At 36.2% G+C, this 20,507-nt stretch overlaps 1 protein-coding gene across 4 annotated transcripts in view; it reads right to left on the bottom strand.

Moving 5' to 3' along the window:
• Positions 1 to 327: 327 nt before the first annotated feature.
• Positions 328 to 20,507, bottom strand: part of LOC110828599 (Tubulin tyrosine ligase-like 5) — a 35,019-nt gene continuing 14,839 nt past the window's right edge. For 3 of the 4 annotated variants that reach the window (XM_087353042.1, XM_087353044.1, XM_087353045.1), the window contains exons 4-14: positions 15,619 to 15,725; positions 14,468 to 14,681; positions 13,406 to 13,662; positions 12,735 to 12,934; positions 11,656 to 11,885; positions 10,370 to 10,595; positions 9,801 to 10,043; positions 8,758 to 8,851; positions 7,956 to 8,118; positions 7,530 to 7,696; positions 328 to 7,018 (exon numbers count right to left, since the gene is read on the bottom strand). In XM_087353042.1, coding sequence (XP_087209168.1) covers positions 6,700 to 7,018; positions 7,530 to 7,696; positions 7,956 to 8,118; positions 8,758 to 8,851; positions 9,801 to 10,043; positions 10,370 to 10,595; positions 11,656 to 11,885; positions 12,735 to 12,934; positions 13,406 to 13,662; positions 14,468 to 14,681; positions 15,619 to 15,725 — 2,220 coding nt within the window. In that variant the 3' untranslated portion in view covers positions 328 to 6,699. Of the gene's footprint in view, positions 7,019 to 7,529; positions 7,697 to 7,955; positions 8,119 to 8,757; positions 8,852 to 9,800; positions 10,044 to 10,369; positions 10,596 to 11,655; positions 11,886 to 12,734; positions 12,935 to 13,405; positions 13,663 to 14,467; positions 14,682 to 15,618; positions 15,726 to 18,790; positions 19,086 to 20,507 lie in introns of those variants that run through there. The other variant, XM_087353046.1, reaches the window with a different exon arrangement.

Here is a 20,507-nt window from a genome sequence, read left to right as displayed (position 1 = left end):
TTTCCATCTATATGGTACTTCCTAAAAATCTTATCTCTGCTGCCATTAATCCACTATCTGTTTTTGTCCAAGCCCAAGCTTCTACTGCATATGTTACTAATGGCATATAACACTTTACTTTGGCACTTTCAATTTCCTGATCAAGTCCCCCACTTCCATTTGTCACCACTTTTCTTCCTAAGTACTTAAAGCTCTCCACTTTCTTAATTTAATAGCTATTAGATTTCATGTTTTTCATGCAACTATCTTGGGATAATAATTTATGGTCATTGTAGGCCTATAGTGTAAGTGGGCAGTAGGAAGGGGAATCATCATGAGAAATAAATATTCACAACAAAGATTCTGTATTGACTGCATGAAATGAAAATTAAAAGTACTGTATTTCTGACTCCTGAGATTCAATGATAAAAATATCTGAGAATTATAAGCTAAGATTGCAATACTGCATTTGTATCTCGATGCTGACACTTAGGTTCTGTTTTATTATTAAACAGTTATCCCATCAAAAGAGACTTATAAATGGTAACAACAGAAACATCATTTCACTATGTATTATATACATGCTGAAAAACATGAAAAATGTATTGCACTCTTTACTTGTTTCAATCTTCTTTCAGTAGGATAAGCTGCATAGTTGACATAAAACTGGTTAATTATCACAAAGCAAAGTACACAACATTTAACTGTTAGCACCAATAAATAACTAAAAAACACAACCAAAAAGCAAATAAGCACAAAAACCTTTTCAAACTTAATAAGAGTTATTACAACAGAACTTGGAGAGGAAAAGAATAATCAGTAAGTCATTCTGCTTTGTCCTTACTTCAAACTGTAGAACTTTCACACAGAACCTTGCCCCACCATGTTAGAAGCATGAAATCCCACATATATCCAAACAGAAGAGCAAATGTTAATAAGAAATTTTAGTGTCTAAAATCAACAACCAAGTTCTACTGTCTGCAAGGATCTTAGGCAGCAATATAAACAAACGAAACAACAAGAAATAACTAATATTGTAACAGAAATGTAAAATTAAAAAAATCAACATGCTACTGTGAATGAACAGTAGCAGTATGACATGTATTTACCTAATAATTAACTGGTATAGCAACACTTTTTATATATTCAATAAAAGGTTACTCATAATAAAAAAGCATCCTTCACCTATTTGAAGATTATCCAGCTTTATGAGAAACACAGAAAAAATATCTGGTATATCACAAAATGTATTATATTATAAACATGTAAATAAAAAATGATAAATACAAATAAATACTATCAAAAAACAAATCCACAAAGATTTGTTAATAACAAAGGAACAGAAATTTTACTATAAAATCACAGTAAATTTCTCTGTAATAAAGGCTGGGTGGTTCTGCTGAATAAATTATTATAACTAATTAATTAACATAATCTAATTTCCACAATGTACTTTTTCATTAGGTGATTACATTCTGAATAAAGAAATGCAACCATTCAATACAAAACACTGTGGTGTTTCCAGCTATGTGATTTTATATTTGTGGTGTGTATTTATATTTTCAGTGGTGAACATGAACATTAATTTATTGTGATAAAAGGTCTGGTATGCTAGAATTTCAGAGAACATGGCTGCCTCCACTTAAAGACACAAAGTAACAGCTAGGTACTGATATTTTTAATACCAGGCCATACAACAGTGAAGAATTTTGCATTTTGATTGTGGATAACATGTGGCCAAGATGAAAAAGTACATAATTTACGTCCCTTTTCTGGGCTAGGTTTCTACATTTTTTTCTGAAGAAAGGCTTCTTGATTTAAGAAGGTTCATCTGACTTTTTATAGGGAATCAAAATGCCTTATTATACTGTTTCCCCCCTGTTCAAATACTGCTTAGATCACATACATATGACAGCCCCACATTGGATACCAATTCTTATAATAGATAGGCTTGTCCATTCATAAAATCAGCTGACTTTTATTTTTAGTCAGAAATTCTCAAAGATATATATGTAGGCAAAGACAAATACCACATATTCCCACACATACTTTAAATACTCATACAATATCTGATTATAAAATAATCACTGATACATATAAAAGGTTTAAAATCAAGCTACTGTGGTCTTCATTACCTGTAGACCTCTTCAATTACCAAAAAAAATACATTACTTTTAACATGACAATATGACATAGCAAAATGTACTGCATCAAAGCAGTTTTAACAAGCTGACATAAAACCACCTTGTCAATGTGCATTAACAACATTCACAAAATTCACATAACAAAACATCACTGTGAAGCAATGTACCAATACAATTCACAATAGAAACATTCTAACTTTTAATCACACAACATTTTCATCAGCCACAAATCACAAGTACTTTACTGTGCATATAATATTAACAAAATGGTGTCATTTGTAAATTTACCACTGCTTCCTAATGTTAGCAATCATACACAACTCATCCACACAAAAACAAACACAAACGTATTGCAGGCAACCTTTGTGGTCTTGCTGAATGTTTAGTGCAGATGGACTTTCAGCCTTTTACCCTCATTTCTTGTGAACATTAAGACTTACAGTATATTATCATATTCATGTGCAGTGTGTGTGCAATTCAGTGGGTGCGATACATAGTATAATGTGATGTGAATCACTGTAGTGTACTGCAGTGTAGTTTCGTGTGATTTAGCGTGGCATGATGTGGTATAGTGCAGCATGGCAGCATAGTGTGTGTGTGTGTGTATCTCTCCATACCAAAAACTTTTGAATCACCAGATAAATTGTTACAAAACTTTGTGTAAGCCTCATGCCACAGAGAGAAACAATCTTATTTTCGCAGTAATTTCCTACCATAAATAATATAAACAGGGAGTCCATGAGAACTCTGACATTAGAGAAATACAACTGTTTAATTTTAAAATTTATGACTCTGATAATACCTATTTGATGCAGAAAGAAAAATTATGAGACAACTACTATTTACTAAATGTATTTTACTTTTCAATCAGACAGTGATAACCAATGAACTGCTACACCTAAGCACGTGCAATTTAAAACATTCATAGATCACATCTGTACTGGCAAATTTTGTATGAAACATTTTTTGTCTGTACTGAAAATTACAAATATGATGGAACAAAAGTGTGAGGTTATGTCTGAGAAAATTCAGATTTTTTAAAAATTTTAAATATATATCATTTCTGAATCCCTTCACTACACAGATGGTAATATGTAAAGGAACATGTGTATGACAAGATCTTAATAAAACTTCTTGTTATAAATATGACTGTGCAAATATATGACTGATTTATTAATAAAACCACATAAGCAAATATGTACTTTCTAATGAAATCAAATTTCTGTTAGTGACCTAACTATATACAATGCATTTCAAAGTCATCATGAAAATGTAAATGGTTTTCAAGTAAGCACTAGGGCATTTGCAAAACCAATGCAGGAATATTTAAAAAATCCAGTATCATATCATGAACTGATTACACCACTATTCATACAGAGTAATCTCAATAATTTTCAAAATTATAAATATCATCACAGTCATGGTCTTTTAAGTACAAGTTACATTAATTAGAAGAAAAGTTACCTTATATTAAGTAAGAAGGTGACTGCATAACCAGAACCTTACTTAGACTAGATTCTTTGTTGATTTACGGTTGTGTATACAGTAGTAAGAGTTTAATTATGGAATTGGGCATAATCGAACTTGTAATACATGATGCTGTTGCTATGTCAAAACACAAGGAATATTTCATTATGGCAATGAGAAATTACATTACCACTCATTCAATGCCTTAATTCTTCATGGAAGCTAAATGAAGTGTTAAACATACATGGGTTCTTAAAAGTAACCTACATGTCCACACAATTCTGTGTTATAGAGCACTTTTATTCAAAATGTACATTTCTGCTCTAACCTCACTCTGGTTTAGAACACAGAATAATTTTACACAGTTTAGGAATGTTAAAAATCCTTAATCATTTACTTAGCTTCATTCTAAATTTAATAATTTACATCTGAAGATGGAGACAAGTACATATTCATTAGTGAACAGATGACTAAGATAGTTTTACTTTCTTTAACCATGTAAAAGTGTTCAAGAACACAATGAAGTCTGAGAAAAAATGCACAAGATAAACAAAAATGTGAAATATACAAAACTGTGGACAATAAATAATCATCAGCTTCAAGATGTATGATCTGAAGCTTTCACGGCGACTAAGTATAATAAATTCTTGTCAGGCTACCAGCAGTGCAAGGTAGCTTAATGAAGAAAACACCAACGTTTCAAGAACCATCTTCATCCTCGTTTTCATAATTAATAATTTATTATATCATCTTCAGGAGTTAAATGAACATGTATCACAACAAAACTTACCAAAAATGGCATAAAATAAAGTCATCACCATGCTTGTGCTCTGCATTATAAAGACATGTTCTTAAGTTGATGAAAGACTCTTGGGCTACAAGCCACATCAGGTGGCTGAATGGTGAATAAACCATATCCTCTGCCAACATTTCGAGAGCCATTCAGCCACCTGCCGCGGCTTGTAGCCCGAGAGTCTTTCATCAACTTCAGTCACCGTGAAAGCTTCACTTTTATACATGTTCTTAAATCAACATTCTACCAACTTCTAATATTCATTCTCTAAAATCTGCCAAAAACTACATAGTTTATATCCTTCCTACAGGACGGAAACTAAACACAGCAAAATGCTGTTCAAGATGGATTTTCTTCTCAGTTCTCCACAGAAGCATTTTAAATTAATCTATGGCCTACTTTTTATTAATATCTACAATTATTTAAATTCTTTTCTCCTTATTTTAGGTTTTACTACAACAGATATCACTTATTTAATTTGAACTTCATATAATTCAATGCATCATTACCTTATAAATTGTGAAGAACCAAAATACTTGTCATTAGGCCAATATCAATATTTCTGTGAATAAGATATCAAATACATAATAACCAATATACATTCAAATTGGAATAATACACTTAAAATTTTCTTTCCTCATGCGTCAGGGTAAAGGATTCAATGTACTACCTGTATAAGTAGGCACTAGCTTTCATTTATATTAAACTATATCATTCAACTGTTGAACTGCCTTGACATCTGTGTTCAGAGACAAACTAATCAAGATGAGTTAGTTCTGGCACTTGTTTCTTACCACTTATGCTGCTGATGACATTCAAGTTTTGCATCATTGTATCCTATGGTATATGTGAAATTGCTGAAAAGAGGGACAAACAAAGGCTACTGCTTGCATGACAAATCTTTTAAGAAAGAAGGTATATGTGAAACAGCAGCAATATGTACAGAGACATTTCAAGGCCATAATTAGGTCTGTTACGACAAGTTACAAGAATCTAATCTCATTCCCAGATGTCAGATTTTACTTCAAGTTAAAATGTTGGTGCACTTAAAAGAGGCAATGGTACAATTGCATAATTCAAGTAATACGGTTACTTGTGGAGTTTGACACAAAAAGAAAACCATTAACAAAATCAGGAATATAAATTCAGATCAAGGAGCAATAACTTTCATGGAGATCATAAAGCTGATTATATATGTTTCTTGAAGAGAAAATTAAATGCAATGCCTCATGTGGCAGGAAACAACAGAAGTTTTTCCAGAACAGAAAAGGAGGAGGATAAATACAAAATGGACATTACAATATGCTGTGCACCAACACAGAGTGATTCGAAAGTATGTATGCCAAGAAGGATTTACCCATTCAAAATGCATTTCTCAACTGCAAACAGCAGTACCATAATTAGGTATTAAAGCTCAAAAGTCCAATCAGAAAAAGAGGTAAAAAGGAAAAGATAATTTGTCTCTGACAACAGCTGGTAAACAAAATAAAACAGACAGAAGACTGGAACAGTCTGCATAATGAAACATAACAATAAATATGTTTATTGCTACAATTCAGAAGCAAAAACATAACTCAAGTCTTGTACCAACGTCAAACTATTATGTCACTATGACAAATCTGTCCTGTTACAGTCCTGGTGAGACAAAGGTATTTTTGATGCTGAAGCACCTATAAGGCAGCTACCACAACTTGCTTTTCTAGGTTGTAAATATTTACAGTATATCAGTGTCCAACTAACTGGCAATCCGGTATACCAAAACGACATATAAAGAAACTGAAATCATACAAAATAGCAAACTTTCTTCAGCCTGTTTATGTATGAAGTTTATCTCAATAATATTAAAGAATTCAGAATTTACCTCACAGAAAACATAATGTCTCTCCAATATGCAGATCAATTAATGAATGCTGTTTATTCTTAGAATCATATAAAATCCATAAATACACTATGAAGGCAAAATGCAGTTTCTGAATACTGAAATGAATGGTACACATAGAAACCATTTTTCTTTAATTATGTAACTTATTGAACTGTATCATATTTTATGTTTTTAATTTTCAAAATTGTAGCAATAAACTCATTTGCAGATATTCCAGAGTACATAGTTCACACCCTTTTCCTGTTTTCATGAAAACACCCATTTTTTTAACTGTTTCATGCAACCTACACAATACCTCCTACCAAAAGCTATTTAATTTCCTTCGACTAATTATTTTAAATAGAGGCATTATTCCTTTAACTTGAAGGCAAATGTTACAAAAACAAGTTAGCCCTGCATTTTTCATCAACAAATAAAAGGCTTACCAATGATTATCACAGTGCTCGAGATATTTTAAGGCTCTGCCTCTTGCCTGTACCAGCAGCAGTGGAAGGCAAACTTGAGCTCTGCTGTGTTGTGGCCGACGCTCCTATAGCTGATCCACTCTTAGACAGACATGGCAGTGTTTTCCGATGATGTGATGCACTACATTCACAGTCAGTCTTGTCCGAACCTCTTGGAGTGTACGGCAGTGATCGAAGTAAACCAAATGGCCTCATGCTGTTAGGACTGGAACCTGAACGACCCACGTACAAATGTGTACACTTGTACAGCCGTGTCTGTACTGACAGAACTTCCTCAAGATCTTGCTCACTGTAATGATATAAATAAATTAACAATACATTTTCCCCACAATGAATAAGAAATTCTGTTTTTATTTCTTAGAAATGAGATGTTATTGCATCCCCTCACAATTATGAGTTTGCAGGAAGGATAATTCAGATGCCTGGGTGCGTGCACACACACAAATGAAAGCGTAGACCTTCATATCAAAGGCCATGTAAGTATAATTCATGCAGTCTGGCTATTCACGAGATGGAAGCATAAAGCAAGATTTGTCATCTGTGTGCAATGAGAGTTATTCCACACCTGTGGATGGTGGTGGTACATTGAGCATGTATGACACGCCACTCTTGACAGGTTAATTGCATTCTCAAGGGTGTATCTGTCAATTCCAACTCAAGATTCTACACAATATTTTTTGGGCACAAATTTTGATTACTGTACAGAAAATCTTTTCATAATTTTCTTCAATTTCTGCCTTCCATGTAGCATTAAACACTTTATCTCTTAGACCAGTAGGAAGAAGTGGGTTATAACTCACTTAGCTGCAGCAAGAAACTGCTGGTAAAGCTTGCCTGGCACGATGTTGGGTGTCTCTCCTCCTTCACTATAAAGATCTGTTTCTCTGTTGTAGAGGTAGATGAAATCATTCAGCTGTTTAGCCACCACAGCCATGCGGTCCTTCCCAGCAAGCTTGCGACTTGGGATCTACAGCAGGAATAATTCCATGTCAAAATCACTCTTAACTATGATATAATATACTAGTACTAGTACATAGTACTATGTAATTGTTCTTTGTCCAGATCGTTTATCTCAACATTAAAATTAAAATTCTGTACTGCTGCTACTCCACAAGTGTTCAAGAAATTCACAAGCTCATATGTTTATATAAGTAACACAAGAGTGAAACATTTCAGCCTCAAAAGAAAATAAATAAATGAGGCTTCCATACAATTACATATTTTACCTGGACAAAATATGGAGTACGCAGATTGGAGGAAGCCTTTTGTAGGAAGCGCAGAATCAATTCACCATGGTCCTCAATTACAGGATCAGCTTTGTTCTGACCAGATATTTGTCGCAGAATACAGATGAGATACTGAGAAAATGTCCGCCGAGCCTGGTACTGGCTGCAGTAAAATAATATCAACATTGAATAATTTCACTTTTTCAGACAAGATAAAGAAAAACAACTCTTTTCTCTCATGGTACCATAATCACTTTCAAATATATACTTATTAAAACTAATGCTTCTTTATTTAACAACTGCAGAGATTATACAATATCAGGTCATTATAATGAATGTGGAAAAAGAGGGCATAGATTTCAACTCTATTCCAGCATATGCTTGAAGAAACTGAGAAAAACCACACAAAACTCAGTTAAGATAGTCTCCAAACCAAGATCTGAACCTGTGAACAACAATATCAGGCTTCCACACTGCTGTATCGACACAGACTGTACTGTCTGACGGAAACAAGTGGCAATCTTAATTGCTTCGTTTCTTCCTTCCTCATCTTCTTATCTTCATTGAGTGGTCCGCATACTGGGCTCTCCATGCAAGGTCAGCGGCCATAAACACTGAATTGAGTTCTAATTCAAGACTTATTGGTTAAAGAAAGAAGAAATAATTTGGTCCATTTCTCTTCTCTTCCTTGCCAACAATCTAGTACCTCCTCTCACCAGATTCAAAATAAAAGTTATCAGTTAGTATATACAATGGCTGATACCATGACTCAGAACTAGTAATTTTAAGATGAAATTATCACCTGAGTCTGCTACCATCTTCCATATTCTGAATTACTTCATTTTTCAGTTCTGTCACCTCCTTCCGCTCCTCAACAGCATCAGAGTCATCATTTTCTGCAATGATCCATACAGTAAAAGTGAGTACAGTTTCAAAAACTGCAAAACCTGTGAATAATCTGAATAACAATGCTCTGATGTCAAAACGAAGCAATACTGCAAAGTTTTCTATCAAACTTAAATATCATTTAAGAACGATATGGAAGTTTAAATGCTGTCCTACTTAAAACTATCACACACGAACCCCTTCATGTGCAAAATAATGAAACCAATGGCAATACAGCTGATACACTGTTTTAAATTTGTATGGCCATAATATCAGAAGTTCTGTCAACTAATGAGCACGTCCCACTGGAAAACACTTCCTGTATCTGAAAATGGTATCAGTTTGTGTACTGCTGTCTTATTCAGTACTTCCTTGTCCAGGAAATGATTCTGATGCATAGTAACGTTATGGAATGAACAAACATTCTGATCAAGAATATATCATGATCACACCCGCACACCTTTCAAACAGATGGCACGAGCAGCAGCCTAGCAACAGGGCGACCTTGACTCGAGTGTTGTTCAGGTGATATACCCGTACATGTTTTGACTGTCATAACAAATTTAATAAGTACTCTCACATTTATTGTCGCATTCTGGGTACATCACCCTGTCAAATTGGTTCAAATTAGTAATGTTTCAAAGGAACTTTCAACATAAAATTAATGAAAACTTCATGTCAAAGGGTTTGTATAGGAATATAACATGCTATTATAAACTGTGATGGATTTGAATAGGACAGACAAAAATGTAGCATCTATTCTCATATGGTCACCAATCCAAGTAAGCTACAACTAAAGTTGCTACCAATGGCACGAAGAAACATCACTCATTTTACTGCTTCAATATGGCATGACATACAGAAGAATTTGACTGTAAAAAAACTCATATTTCACTCAAATACTCTTTCAAAATTTTGTGTAAAAATTACAACTTTAAATTTCGGTTGTCTGACATTTACCTCCTCCAGACCTGTCAAGATGCCCTTCATCTAAACTGGCCTTGTGACCTTGAAGAAGGGCTCTCTCATAGCGAGTAAGGCGATCTGGAAGTGGTGCACCATCCATAGCTTTACAAGCTGACTGTAGCTCAGGAAACAGCTGCTGATGAATAAGAAGGTTGTAGTTACGTGGCACCACCATAGGTGGGGCACACAAATGACTCCCAGACACTGCTGAAGTACATGTAATTCCAGTCACTGGATCTGAAGTTCAAATGAAAACCATACAGAAAAGATCAGAATCAATATTACTTCAGTTGATATATTCTATTTGTGTTAGTCTGATCTGGTATACCCTCAATTTATGTTATGTTCTACTAAATCTATATAAATACAATGACATCACCATCACTGAGAATCTCAAATTTCACAATGGTATTAAATTTGTACATGCCTTGGAAGTTACAAAGTTGCTTACTGTTCATCTTGAACATTAGACAGAAGTTTCTGGAAAGATGTATACCAAATTTAACTACAAATATTTTCCAGATGTGTTCTTTGTGGTTTTACATAATTTGAAAATGTATTACCTAGGAAACACCCGTAACGTTTCCAGCTTTCAGCTGATGGGAATATTCGAACAAAGCCACCCCTACGTTCAAATTCTGCACGAACTGACTTGATGATTCGATTTTCTTCCGGAGAGAGTGAAAGAGAACTAGCAATCAACCGTGAAGATGTGACTATCGGAGGTGGCTTCCTTCCAATATTACTGCTGCTACCAGCCAGGGCATCAGCAGAGTGGACACGTCGACACTGCACAGTACATCATCATTATAACATCACACATCATAATTCTTAAGTTACCTTTAAATCAGTAAAAACGTTGTTAATAAATGACTGCATGGTTCAGGGTCTTCCTTAAATACTGGTAGTTTATTTGGATATTCAAGTTCACTGCTTTTATGGAACCTGATAGTTCATAAATCTGTTAACAAAGGGTATCATTGGATCCTGTCTTTATCAAGACTGTGCAATTTGGTCCAGCTACTAACCCCTATTTATCTAAGAATCATTTCAATATAATTATGTCTACAGCTAGATCTGTCAAGCAGTCTCTTCACTTTGAGTTTTCTGACTATAATTCTTCTCTATATGTGTTTCATATTAATGATGATATGAAAGATTTGTCATTAATTCAGTACATTCACAGATGAAACATATTGACACACAGAGTGATAATACTATATTTGTTTACTTCATGTACTTTGAGTAAAGAATGCATAAAAATGGATTGGAATGAGGCAAATGAAGTTCCCCACTGAACTCACCCATAGTAACAAAAATTTGGCAATGACAGCAAAATTTATGTCAAAATCAAAGTACTGGTTCACTGACTTTTAACCCCCAGATATCCAAAATGAAATATGGTACTCTCTAATTTATAACCAACAGTCCATGTCAAATCCACCCCCTTTTCAAGTCAGCCCCAAACTCAAATCTGTGGAAACAAAATGTTAGTCTCCTCTTAATTACAGCAAATAATCTAAGGAATGGGCATCTTTGATAGAATTAAGGCAATTAGAATCAGACTTAATAACATTTAAAACATGTATACCTGCAGATGTTATAATTTCCCCAATGAATATCATGATCACACCCATAGAACATAACGCAGCTGCTGTAATAAACTACAAAAAAATAAAATTCAGAAGACATGCCACAGGACAACTAAATAAAAATAAAGACAAAACATCTATCACAATAACCAAAAGTGATTTCTTTACCTCACAGCGCGGGTAAGAAATAATGGCAGAACCAAGAATCCAACTGGATGCATTAACAACAAGCAAACACTGTACATAAGATAACTTACACTAAGTTTTTTCAGAATATCTAATTGACTTTGAGGCCGGTGACATTCGTTGGCACGACGAAGCATTGGATCTACAGTAGGCAAACCAACTAGAGTCAAGAGATCAACCAACATGGCTGACTTCACTCGAACATCCAGAGGTGAATCACAACCAAGAGACGGAGACAGATTCACTTCCAACAGCCACGGTTTCAGGGTTGAGTCGATCAAAATGTCGAAACCATACAGTTCTGCATTTGGAAAGGGAAGCACATATCACTTTGATAGACAAAAGAATAACTTTTAAGGCACAGACAAGAATAATGGAAGTAATGGAGACAATAACATAACAAAGAGCTTCATAACTCAGTTTTAATTCCAGGAGTAAAGCAACCGGGACTTGAAGCTGAACACTTACTCCCATCTAGTGCTAATAACAATAATAATAGTGTGTAAAGTGTTACCTTTATAGCACTATATACCTTCATGGTATCATGCTTTGGTGCGGGAACAAAAAACTTTTCCTTTGAAATAGATTACAAACACTGGTCAAGATAAAGACCAAAAAATGCAGGAAAGATGATTCTGAGTACTGTACAGGCAAAAGATCCTTAATCTATAGACATAAACAGGAAAAATATATTTCTGAGGTGTTTTTAGTTCAGTTTCACCAGTACAGCATTAACTCCAAGAGAGAAAAGATGGATGCTAAACCACTTTCTCGGCCCAACTATATAATGCAAGAAAAATCAAGGAAGAAATCCATATAAAAGCACTATCATAAACGACCGTGGGCAGTGAACAGAAAAGCCTTAAACTTTAAACTATATCATAATTAACTAGGGGATTTAAACACTGTACTATGGGATGTTTGGATCAGACTTTAACGCCTAGGTTAACAGTTTAACATTATGACAGGGAGCTGCATGACCAGCTAAATTGTGCATAAGCCACGATGTACGAACAAATAAATGTTAATGGAAAGAGACAGACTGAAAGGAATAAAACCATTAAAGGCAAGAGTATCATCCAACAAAGTTATAAAGGAAATGAACATAGGGGCTACAGGTAATCTTTTTAGAGATGACAGTTTCACTTACCAAAACAGTTGCGAGGGTAGGGTACAAACATGCGACAAGCAGATATAATAGGTGGAGCAGATGCTAGGATAGCCTTCACCACTACCTCCTCTATCCTCTGCATCAAGACTGAGGTGTCTGTTCCCTGTGCACGTAAATGCCGCAACAACGCACTCAGAGTCCACTTGTGGCCAACATCCTCTGCATCTGGGTCCTCACTCCTATGACACAAAGAACAAAACTTGTTTAAGCATCATGTTCATTAACATATTTTAAATTGATCCACGCTAAACACAGATCTGCATAACATGCTGTTGATTATGTATATTCTGCCTGCTGTTAAATGTTGGCAATTTTTACCATTTCACCTAGCTGTCACACCCAGGAATACAACGAATATGGACTGTCAAACATGATAATTGGTCAAATTTCTGGTTCTCCTGGAGGCAAGTATGAAAATGACTGTTTTCTGGGATAATCTGCCATGTAGTCTGGTAGAAGTTTACTGACAATTCAGAATTTCTTGCTGCCTCCATCAACAGAGAAACATCATTAAACTTGTACCAGACTACACGGTGTAACAACGAAGAAGACTGCCACCTACATTCACAAAGTGACAGAAACTTAAAATCCTACTCCAAGGCTGTGCTAGAGTGAATACAGTCCAGTACTTGTGAACAAAGAAAACTCACTTGATATAGTCTGAGTGGTATTTGTTTATGCTGTAATTGCACAGATGCATACATGGGTTCCACAGGTGTTTGCCACTTAAGTCATATTTCACAGTCGCAAACCGTACTAGTCCCTCCTCATATAAGTACACAAGGAGAGGGTCATATGAAGTCACAGCCACATATAACCGCAAATCACATTTGTGTCCATCCACCAGCAAAGGATTATCAATGTATTTTGCAACAACTACAGTCTCTTCGAGAGGTACTTGGTCAGGCTGAAACATACAGAACAAAGCAATTAGAATAAAATACACTTGTACAGAAAATGCAGATTAAGGTTTGTAGGTCCAAAGGTTATTTAATGAACGAAAAAATATAATATATTTCTAAGTATCATGTAAGGTGCCAGATGTTTATTTGGAAGGATGTGGGTGGAAGCAGTCTGCCAAATTTCAAGTACTATCCAGGCACTTACCTGAAAAACTGATGAAATCCACAGTAAGGCTAGGCAGTTCCAACACTGAGATCTGAACCAAACACATTACTACTGATTGGCTAGCTGACAAACCAAATTAACCAACCAACAAGAGACTTCCTATGCAGTATTTTCAAAACAGACAATAGATATTAAACTGTTCAACGGCTTTTCTATGCCATGAAGTCTCAAGGTTCATAACTCTCATTACAAAAGCTCACTGACAGATTCTATTCCAAGTTAGTTCAATAAAGTACATATCCTGGCAATTTATAACCCAAAGATCTGTTTTTCCAGCAATAAATTTATATCAATGTATCCGTCTCCATAAAGTTCTCGCAAAATATTTATAAGAATTTCTTGTTCTTGCCTGTGCATGCTATGTCTAATCTATCTGAACCTTCATGAGGTAATCATCTCAGAAATATTACGCAAAAAGTAGGAACTATGAAGCTCCTCATTATCGAGTATTTTCCTTTCCTATGTTATAGCTTTCTTGGGTCCAAGTACTTCCCTCAGATAATTAAACTACAGCAATGTATTATTAGAAGCATGCCTCAAACCCACAGGCACGAAATATCTGTATACCACACAGATCCACTTACACTACTGACAATATAAATACCGCGTCCTCTTGAGGAAGCAACTGGCTTTACAATCCATGGACCACGGTGTCTGTAATGCGATGAACAAAGTTCTCGAAAATCCACTGGCATCACAAATGTCTGAGGAATAAAGTCAAAGTGTTTTGCTCCTTTTGCATGCTGCATCTTCTCAATATTCTTGTACAGACGATCCTTGCGTGTTAGTTCATATGACCTGAATATTTTAACACAGTATCAGATATTGCACTATACTACCATTTGACTTCTACAATACGAACATACCCAAAAAAAGAAAACAACTTTGGAAAATACAAATATATTTATTAACCCTTATCATATGGGAATAGAGGATTTAAATCCCCAAAAATACAAGGCTGCTAGCCAGATTTTAATTCAAAAGTTTAAAAGATTAGCAGCATGCCAGCCAAAGTGCACATAAGCATGGCCAATACAAGTTAATTTGATGCAGACTGAAAAGTGCTTTAAATATTTGGGATGTAACAATTTCCAACTACAATGGGAATAAGTTACATAAAATAACAAATAACATCTTTATCTGAGGAGTAAAACCTAGATCTTCAGACAGAAAAACACACTAAGATTAAAAATAGCACATCAGATTTTTCATTACTTGTAGCAAAAAATAACAATTTTCAAAATGGAGAGACATGAACCTTTTTCAAAAGAGATGGCAACAATTTGTGAAAATATTATCATCCAAATTAATAAACAAATATTTGTATATTCCAATAAATGGGATATTACAATATAATACCCCTGAAGATGTCAAGATCAGTTTCTGAATACTTAAAATGGCATTAGGAAGGAAGAATGAAAAGGAGGGAGATGGATGAGATAAAAGAGAAGGAGGAAAAGAAGAATAAATCATTATACGCATCACAGTCCGCTTCCTTCCTTGTTTATCAGTTTGACCACAACCTTCATGACTGAATGAAACAATTCTAGATTATGGTTGCAGCAGGATTGAGTGTAAGCTAGGAAAAGTTTTCTGACTTTGTCACAGAGACAACACATTTGACCTGACTAGAATTTAAATCCAGAACTACTGAATGTCATCGATAAAACAGTCAGCTGGGAGGGAAAGTAATATCATAAAAGATGTATACTACATCAGAAACTTTATACATTACCTGGGAAAATGATTGACCCGTTGATAAGGTGCCATGGCTTTCAGCAAATGGGGTTTTGGATGGACCCCTGTCCACAGCAGGTTGAAGTCCGGAATGTTTGGATGAACCTGGAGAACAGAAACAACCTTAAATACACAACATACATAAGATGGAATATTTAACAGCAAAATTAAATTACACCTGCCACATTAATTAATTAATTGTAAAGAACATAGCACATGTACAGTATGCGACTGTAATCTTGAGACTTCTTGCAGGAAGTCCGAAGCGTTAAACGCAGACACTATCTTTCCTCCGTCCTCCTCCACCCCACTTCCTCACCCTGCAAGTCACAGGATTACAGTCGCGAACTATAAATGCCACAGCAACGGGTTAAATCCTGTTTTTGTACATAAGCAACAATTTTTATTTGGTTTGTATTGAAAAGACAAACAGAAAAGTTAAGCAATGACTATTGTCCAAAACAATACATAACTGTTATTTTAGGTTCCTACTTTAAGAAAGAACCCCCCCCCCCCCCCCCCCCCCCCCAAGCAAATGTCTTCAGTATTCTGTTATGTACCAATGTTCTGTACACTGAGCTACTTTTGAGAGAATAGTGATGAAGTCTGATTTAGAAGATTTCTGTCTTCTGGGTTGTTGCGCTGTGTAGTCTGGTCGATGTTAACCAACGTTTCAGAGGTCATACTGCCTCCGTCATCAGGGCAATTAAAAATATGAAAATTTCCGTCTTTTGGGTTGTTGCGCTGTGTAGTCTGGTTGATGTTTACCAACGGTTCGGAGGTCATACTGCCTCCGTCATCAGGGCGATTAAAAATATGAAGATTTCTGTCTTCTGGGTTGTTGCGCTGTGTAGTCTGGTCGATGTTAACCAACGTTTCAGAGGTCATACTGTCTCCGTCATCAGGGCAATTAAAAATATGAAGATTTCCGTCTTTTGGGTTGTTGCGCTGTGTAGTCTGGTTGATGTTTACCAACGGTTCGGAGGTCATACTGCCTCCGTCATCAGGGCGATTAAAAATATGAAGATTTCTGTCTTCTGGGTTGTTGCGCTGTGTAGTCTGGTCGATGTTAACCAACGTTTCAGAGGTCATACTGCCTCCGTCATCAGAAGACAGAAATCTTCATCACCCTGATGACGGAGGCAGTATGACCTCTGAAACGTTGGTTAACATCGACCAGACTACACAGCGCAACAACCCAGAAGACAGAAATCTTCATACTCACCGCTGTGAAAACCTCAAATCTTACAAGTCTGATTTAACTTCATGCAAAGTAGGAGTAGCAGTTAGTTAATATGAACCAAAATTAAATTTGTTATAACAACCTCTGGCGGAGTAAAATTAATTTGTTAAGAACAGGATATGTTTATACTACCACAAGATGGCTTCTGTCCTTTGCTGTAATAATTACACGAACGCAACAGAGATGAATTGTATTTGTGGTATTTGTGGGTAAAGCAAAAACAAGCTATCTTCTTGTTTTATTGTTATCCTTCCACCTCCGTCAGCCTTCTAAATGGATGTTTCAGGAGAGGTTTCCCTGCCAAAATTTATGCTTTGTTCATAAATGGCAAGATTTCAAGAGACACTACACAGCATGAAATTAAATAGCTCTGCCACCTGCCACCTGCCACCTTCCAACCTACAGTGTCACATAACAATCTCCACTTTTAAACACGCGCGCACTTCCTAGTCCTCCTTCCATAATTGACTTTAATTTTCCTGCAACAAGTCCAGCTCCCTACTTTCACCTGTCTGATGGAATACCATGTGTCATTAAACATAAATATCCTACATCACACTGACCCCAATAAAGTGCACCTATCAAACAATTTACAAGAGAATTTTATAGACTTCAAACAACAAGACCATCAAAATGAGACAAAGTTATGAAAAATGTGGTTATGTAATGTCATTCAACATTAGACAAAATTAAATTTTCCACTGTGCCTCGACACGATGGCACGAACGTGTATAGGGGACGTGGAGACAAACACCATTTCAAGCTAGATATTGGAATTATTCACGGTGAAGGACGTCCGGAATCCTTTCGATAGGAACCTGGGAGGGCCCCAGAACCTGTGTTGTCGCGAAGGTGACCCCGAGGCCATCCACTCTTCTGACGGAGCTACCTTCATAAACAAATAAACATGATATTGAAACGCAGGGCATGTCAGATCAAAGACTTTGTTAGAAATGCACGTCCGCCATGTCATTGCGTCTCGGGTACCTATAAAGTGCCTTTATACTGAAATTAATTCATAAAGCAACATTTTCCTTACAGCTGCATGGGAACGTTACTGAACAAAGGACAGCCTTGTTGCGTATGCAGGAAGGGGAAACCCGTGTGATAAATTGGGGCGTTTCAACTGCGGCCATTTCAGAGTAGCGGAGTAAGACGACGTCTGCAGCATCTGAGATGGCACTTGCGCAGTACGACCCGTCAATGTTGACGGGAGTGAATCTTTTCGTGTTGTAAACAGTAATACGATTCTAAAACTTCTTGACGATGGTGAAGAGTCAATTGAATAAAAATTTTCTTGGATATTATAGCTAATCCCTATCTCCGGAGATAGGGATTAGCTCTATCTAGTGGGCCCAACTGTGTAGGAATCTGAAGACGGAGATAGAGTCCCATCTCCGAAACGTCGTTTCACGTTTTATATTTTATTTACTAGACTATGGATAATATCCAAGAAAATTTTTATTCAAAGTAAAGTATTATCCTTGCAAATCGCAAAGAAAGTACATTTATAAAATGTCTTTATAAAATAACCAAACGTGAAAACATATTCACGGTGACTGAAATCACATTCCTACCAAACGCATAAGAAAACCAAACCGTCAGCCATTCGAAAGTTGTCCAAATCAGAATCGTAACTGGAGAAACACTATTAAAAAATATTTACTCAACAAATTTTAAAAGTACTCGAATTTAGCGTTGTAAATTTAGGAGATTCTGATGGAATCATAGGTACAATAAAGTTATAATGTACGCCATAAAATTAAGACACTGCATCTAATGAGTATGTAGCAAGGGTAGGAGAGATACGGACTGCATACAAAACTCCAGTCTGCAAACCCGAATGGGAAGTGACTACTTGGAACGCACAGCAGAATAACATTAAAACTGATCTTCAAAAAGTATAGTATGAACACGTGTACTGTACCTGTCTCAGGATTGGTCCAAGTGAACACGGTAATAAACTTTCAGATTCCATACAAAGCGGGAAATATTTTGACCAGCGTCAACTAGCTTCTCCAGAGGGCTGTTAATGAATTTAATTTCAAAACTGTTCACATATTTGCACACAAAAAAACAAAGACTCGCACACAGCCCATTCTAAAATTCGTTGACGTGTCAGTTAGAGCGTAAGGAAAATCATTGTGCAAGAAACTTTCCAGAAGTTAACTGGGAAGAGAAAAATATAATTACAGCACATTATCCACTGGACGATGAAGACATACTACGTAATGATTGACCTTGCGGTCTGCGAGTTGGGCTACATGATGAAGTCGTAATTCTGCACGTATGTATCGTCCATTTCCTTCAGCCACAACAGAATGTAATGTTAGGGTTCCTTGTAAATGTCTTCCTGCCGCCTCTGGAGAGATTCGCAATTCTGCAATTTACATTAGTCAACACGAAGACAATGTTCACGAAAAGTGAAAATATGCATACGCACTTTGACGCACTAAAAAAATCGCCCATGTATTTACCAATTTCCTTTCAGTTCTGCTTCTCCAAAGTATTTTGGTCTGCAGTTAACGCATTTTAGGGTAAATCTTCACTTCAAATCGCCGATTCTATCTCGACAGCGCTGTAAAAAAAAAGATGCTTCCATATTTTACGTCGGTGTGAGCATCTCAAATTTAATCCCATCATTCAATGTCATCAGACAGACAGAAACACGCGCGTGGCTCACCTAGAAACACACCTCCTGACCGCACATGTGAAAGTGAGAGTTACGGAGATAATGAAAAATAATGACCCACAGGTTTCAGTGCCTTGGGGCAAAATGCCGTGCAGCGTCGGAAATTTCTGAGACACTCAGGCCTAGCAGGTGAGTACACGCAACTTGGTTCAGCTCTCCTTCGCGGTTGGGAAACACTTTTGAGTCCCCTCCCTAAAGAACTCTCGATACCGGCAGGGCAAATCGCCCTGATAATGCGGACAGCACATACCTCTGAAACGTCGATAAATTTCTACCATACTACGTCTCAGAAGACAGTCATTACATTTTTCCTCCTTCAAGCGTCGTTTAACCCTTTAAAGCCGAAGCTCGTCTAAATATTATTTAATAAATCAGTCCGTACCGCGAAGAAAACACGACACTTCACCATTACAAAAGACCACTGGTTGACGCTGTTTAAGGAAATGATCGCTGTTTACACTGAGAATCTTACGAAACCCATACATTCAAAACGCAGAGTTATTAACTGTGTGAAGCAGGTGGTACATATAGTTACCACTGGGTCTTAAAGGGTTAAAGATGTGCTCGGACGAATCGGATAGAAGAGGGGACAACATTTTTAGGGACGTTAAGAAAGATGAGGTCGTATTATAAATTCCAGATTTCCGAACACGTATGAAAAGTTAGAATATTTCTTGGGTTCCGCTCCACTCCACGACTTGAGGTTGAGAACGTTCAGTGTGGGAGATTACGTCTCTTCGATGTTCATAACACATAAAGATGCACATTTAACTGTGTAAATAAATGTGCTGATAACAACAGGATTAACTATAAATGTAGATGCTTACTTGTAGCGTGATTTATAGACTATTATATAGACTGCAGTTTGTGAGTTACACTGGGAACCAGACCTCGGAAGACCCTTCTTGTCATGAAGACCTGCAAATATGTTTCAAAGCTTACTAGTGTGTCA

Source organism: Zootermopsis nevadensis, unplaced genomic scaffold (assembly GCF_977971745.1).
Source record: "Zootermopsis nevadensis isolate Lab colony 2312 unplaced genomic scaffold, Znev_1.0 Znev_ptg000021l, whole genome shotgun sequence".
In the NCBI taxonomy this organism is placed as follows: domain Eukaryota; kingdom Metazoa; phylum Arthropoda; class Insecta; order Blattodea; family Termopsidae; genus Zootermopsis; species Zootermopsis nevadensis.
Note: the sequence above shows the minus strand (reverse complement) of the source record. Positions and strands in the feature narration are given on the sequence as shown.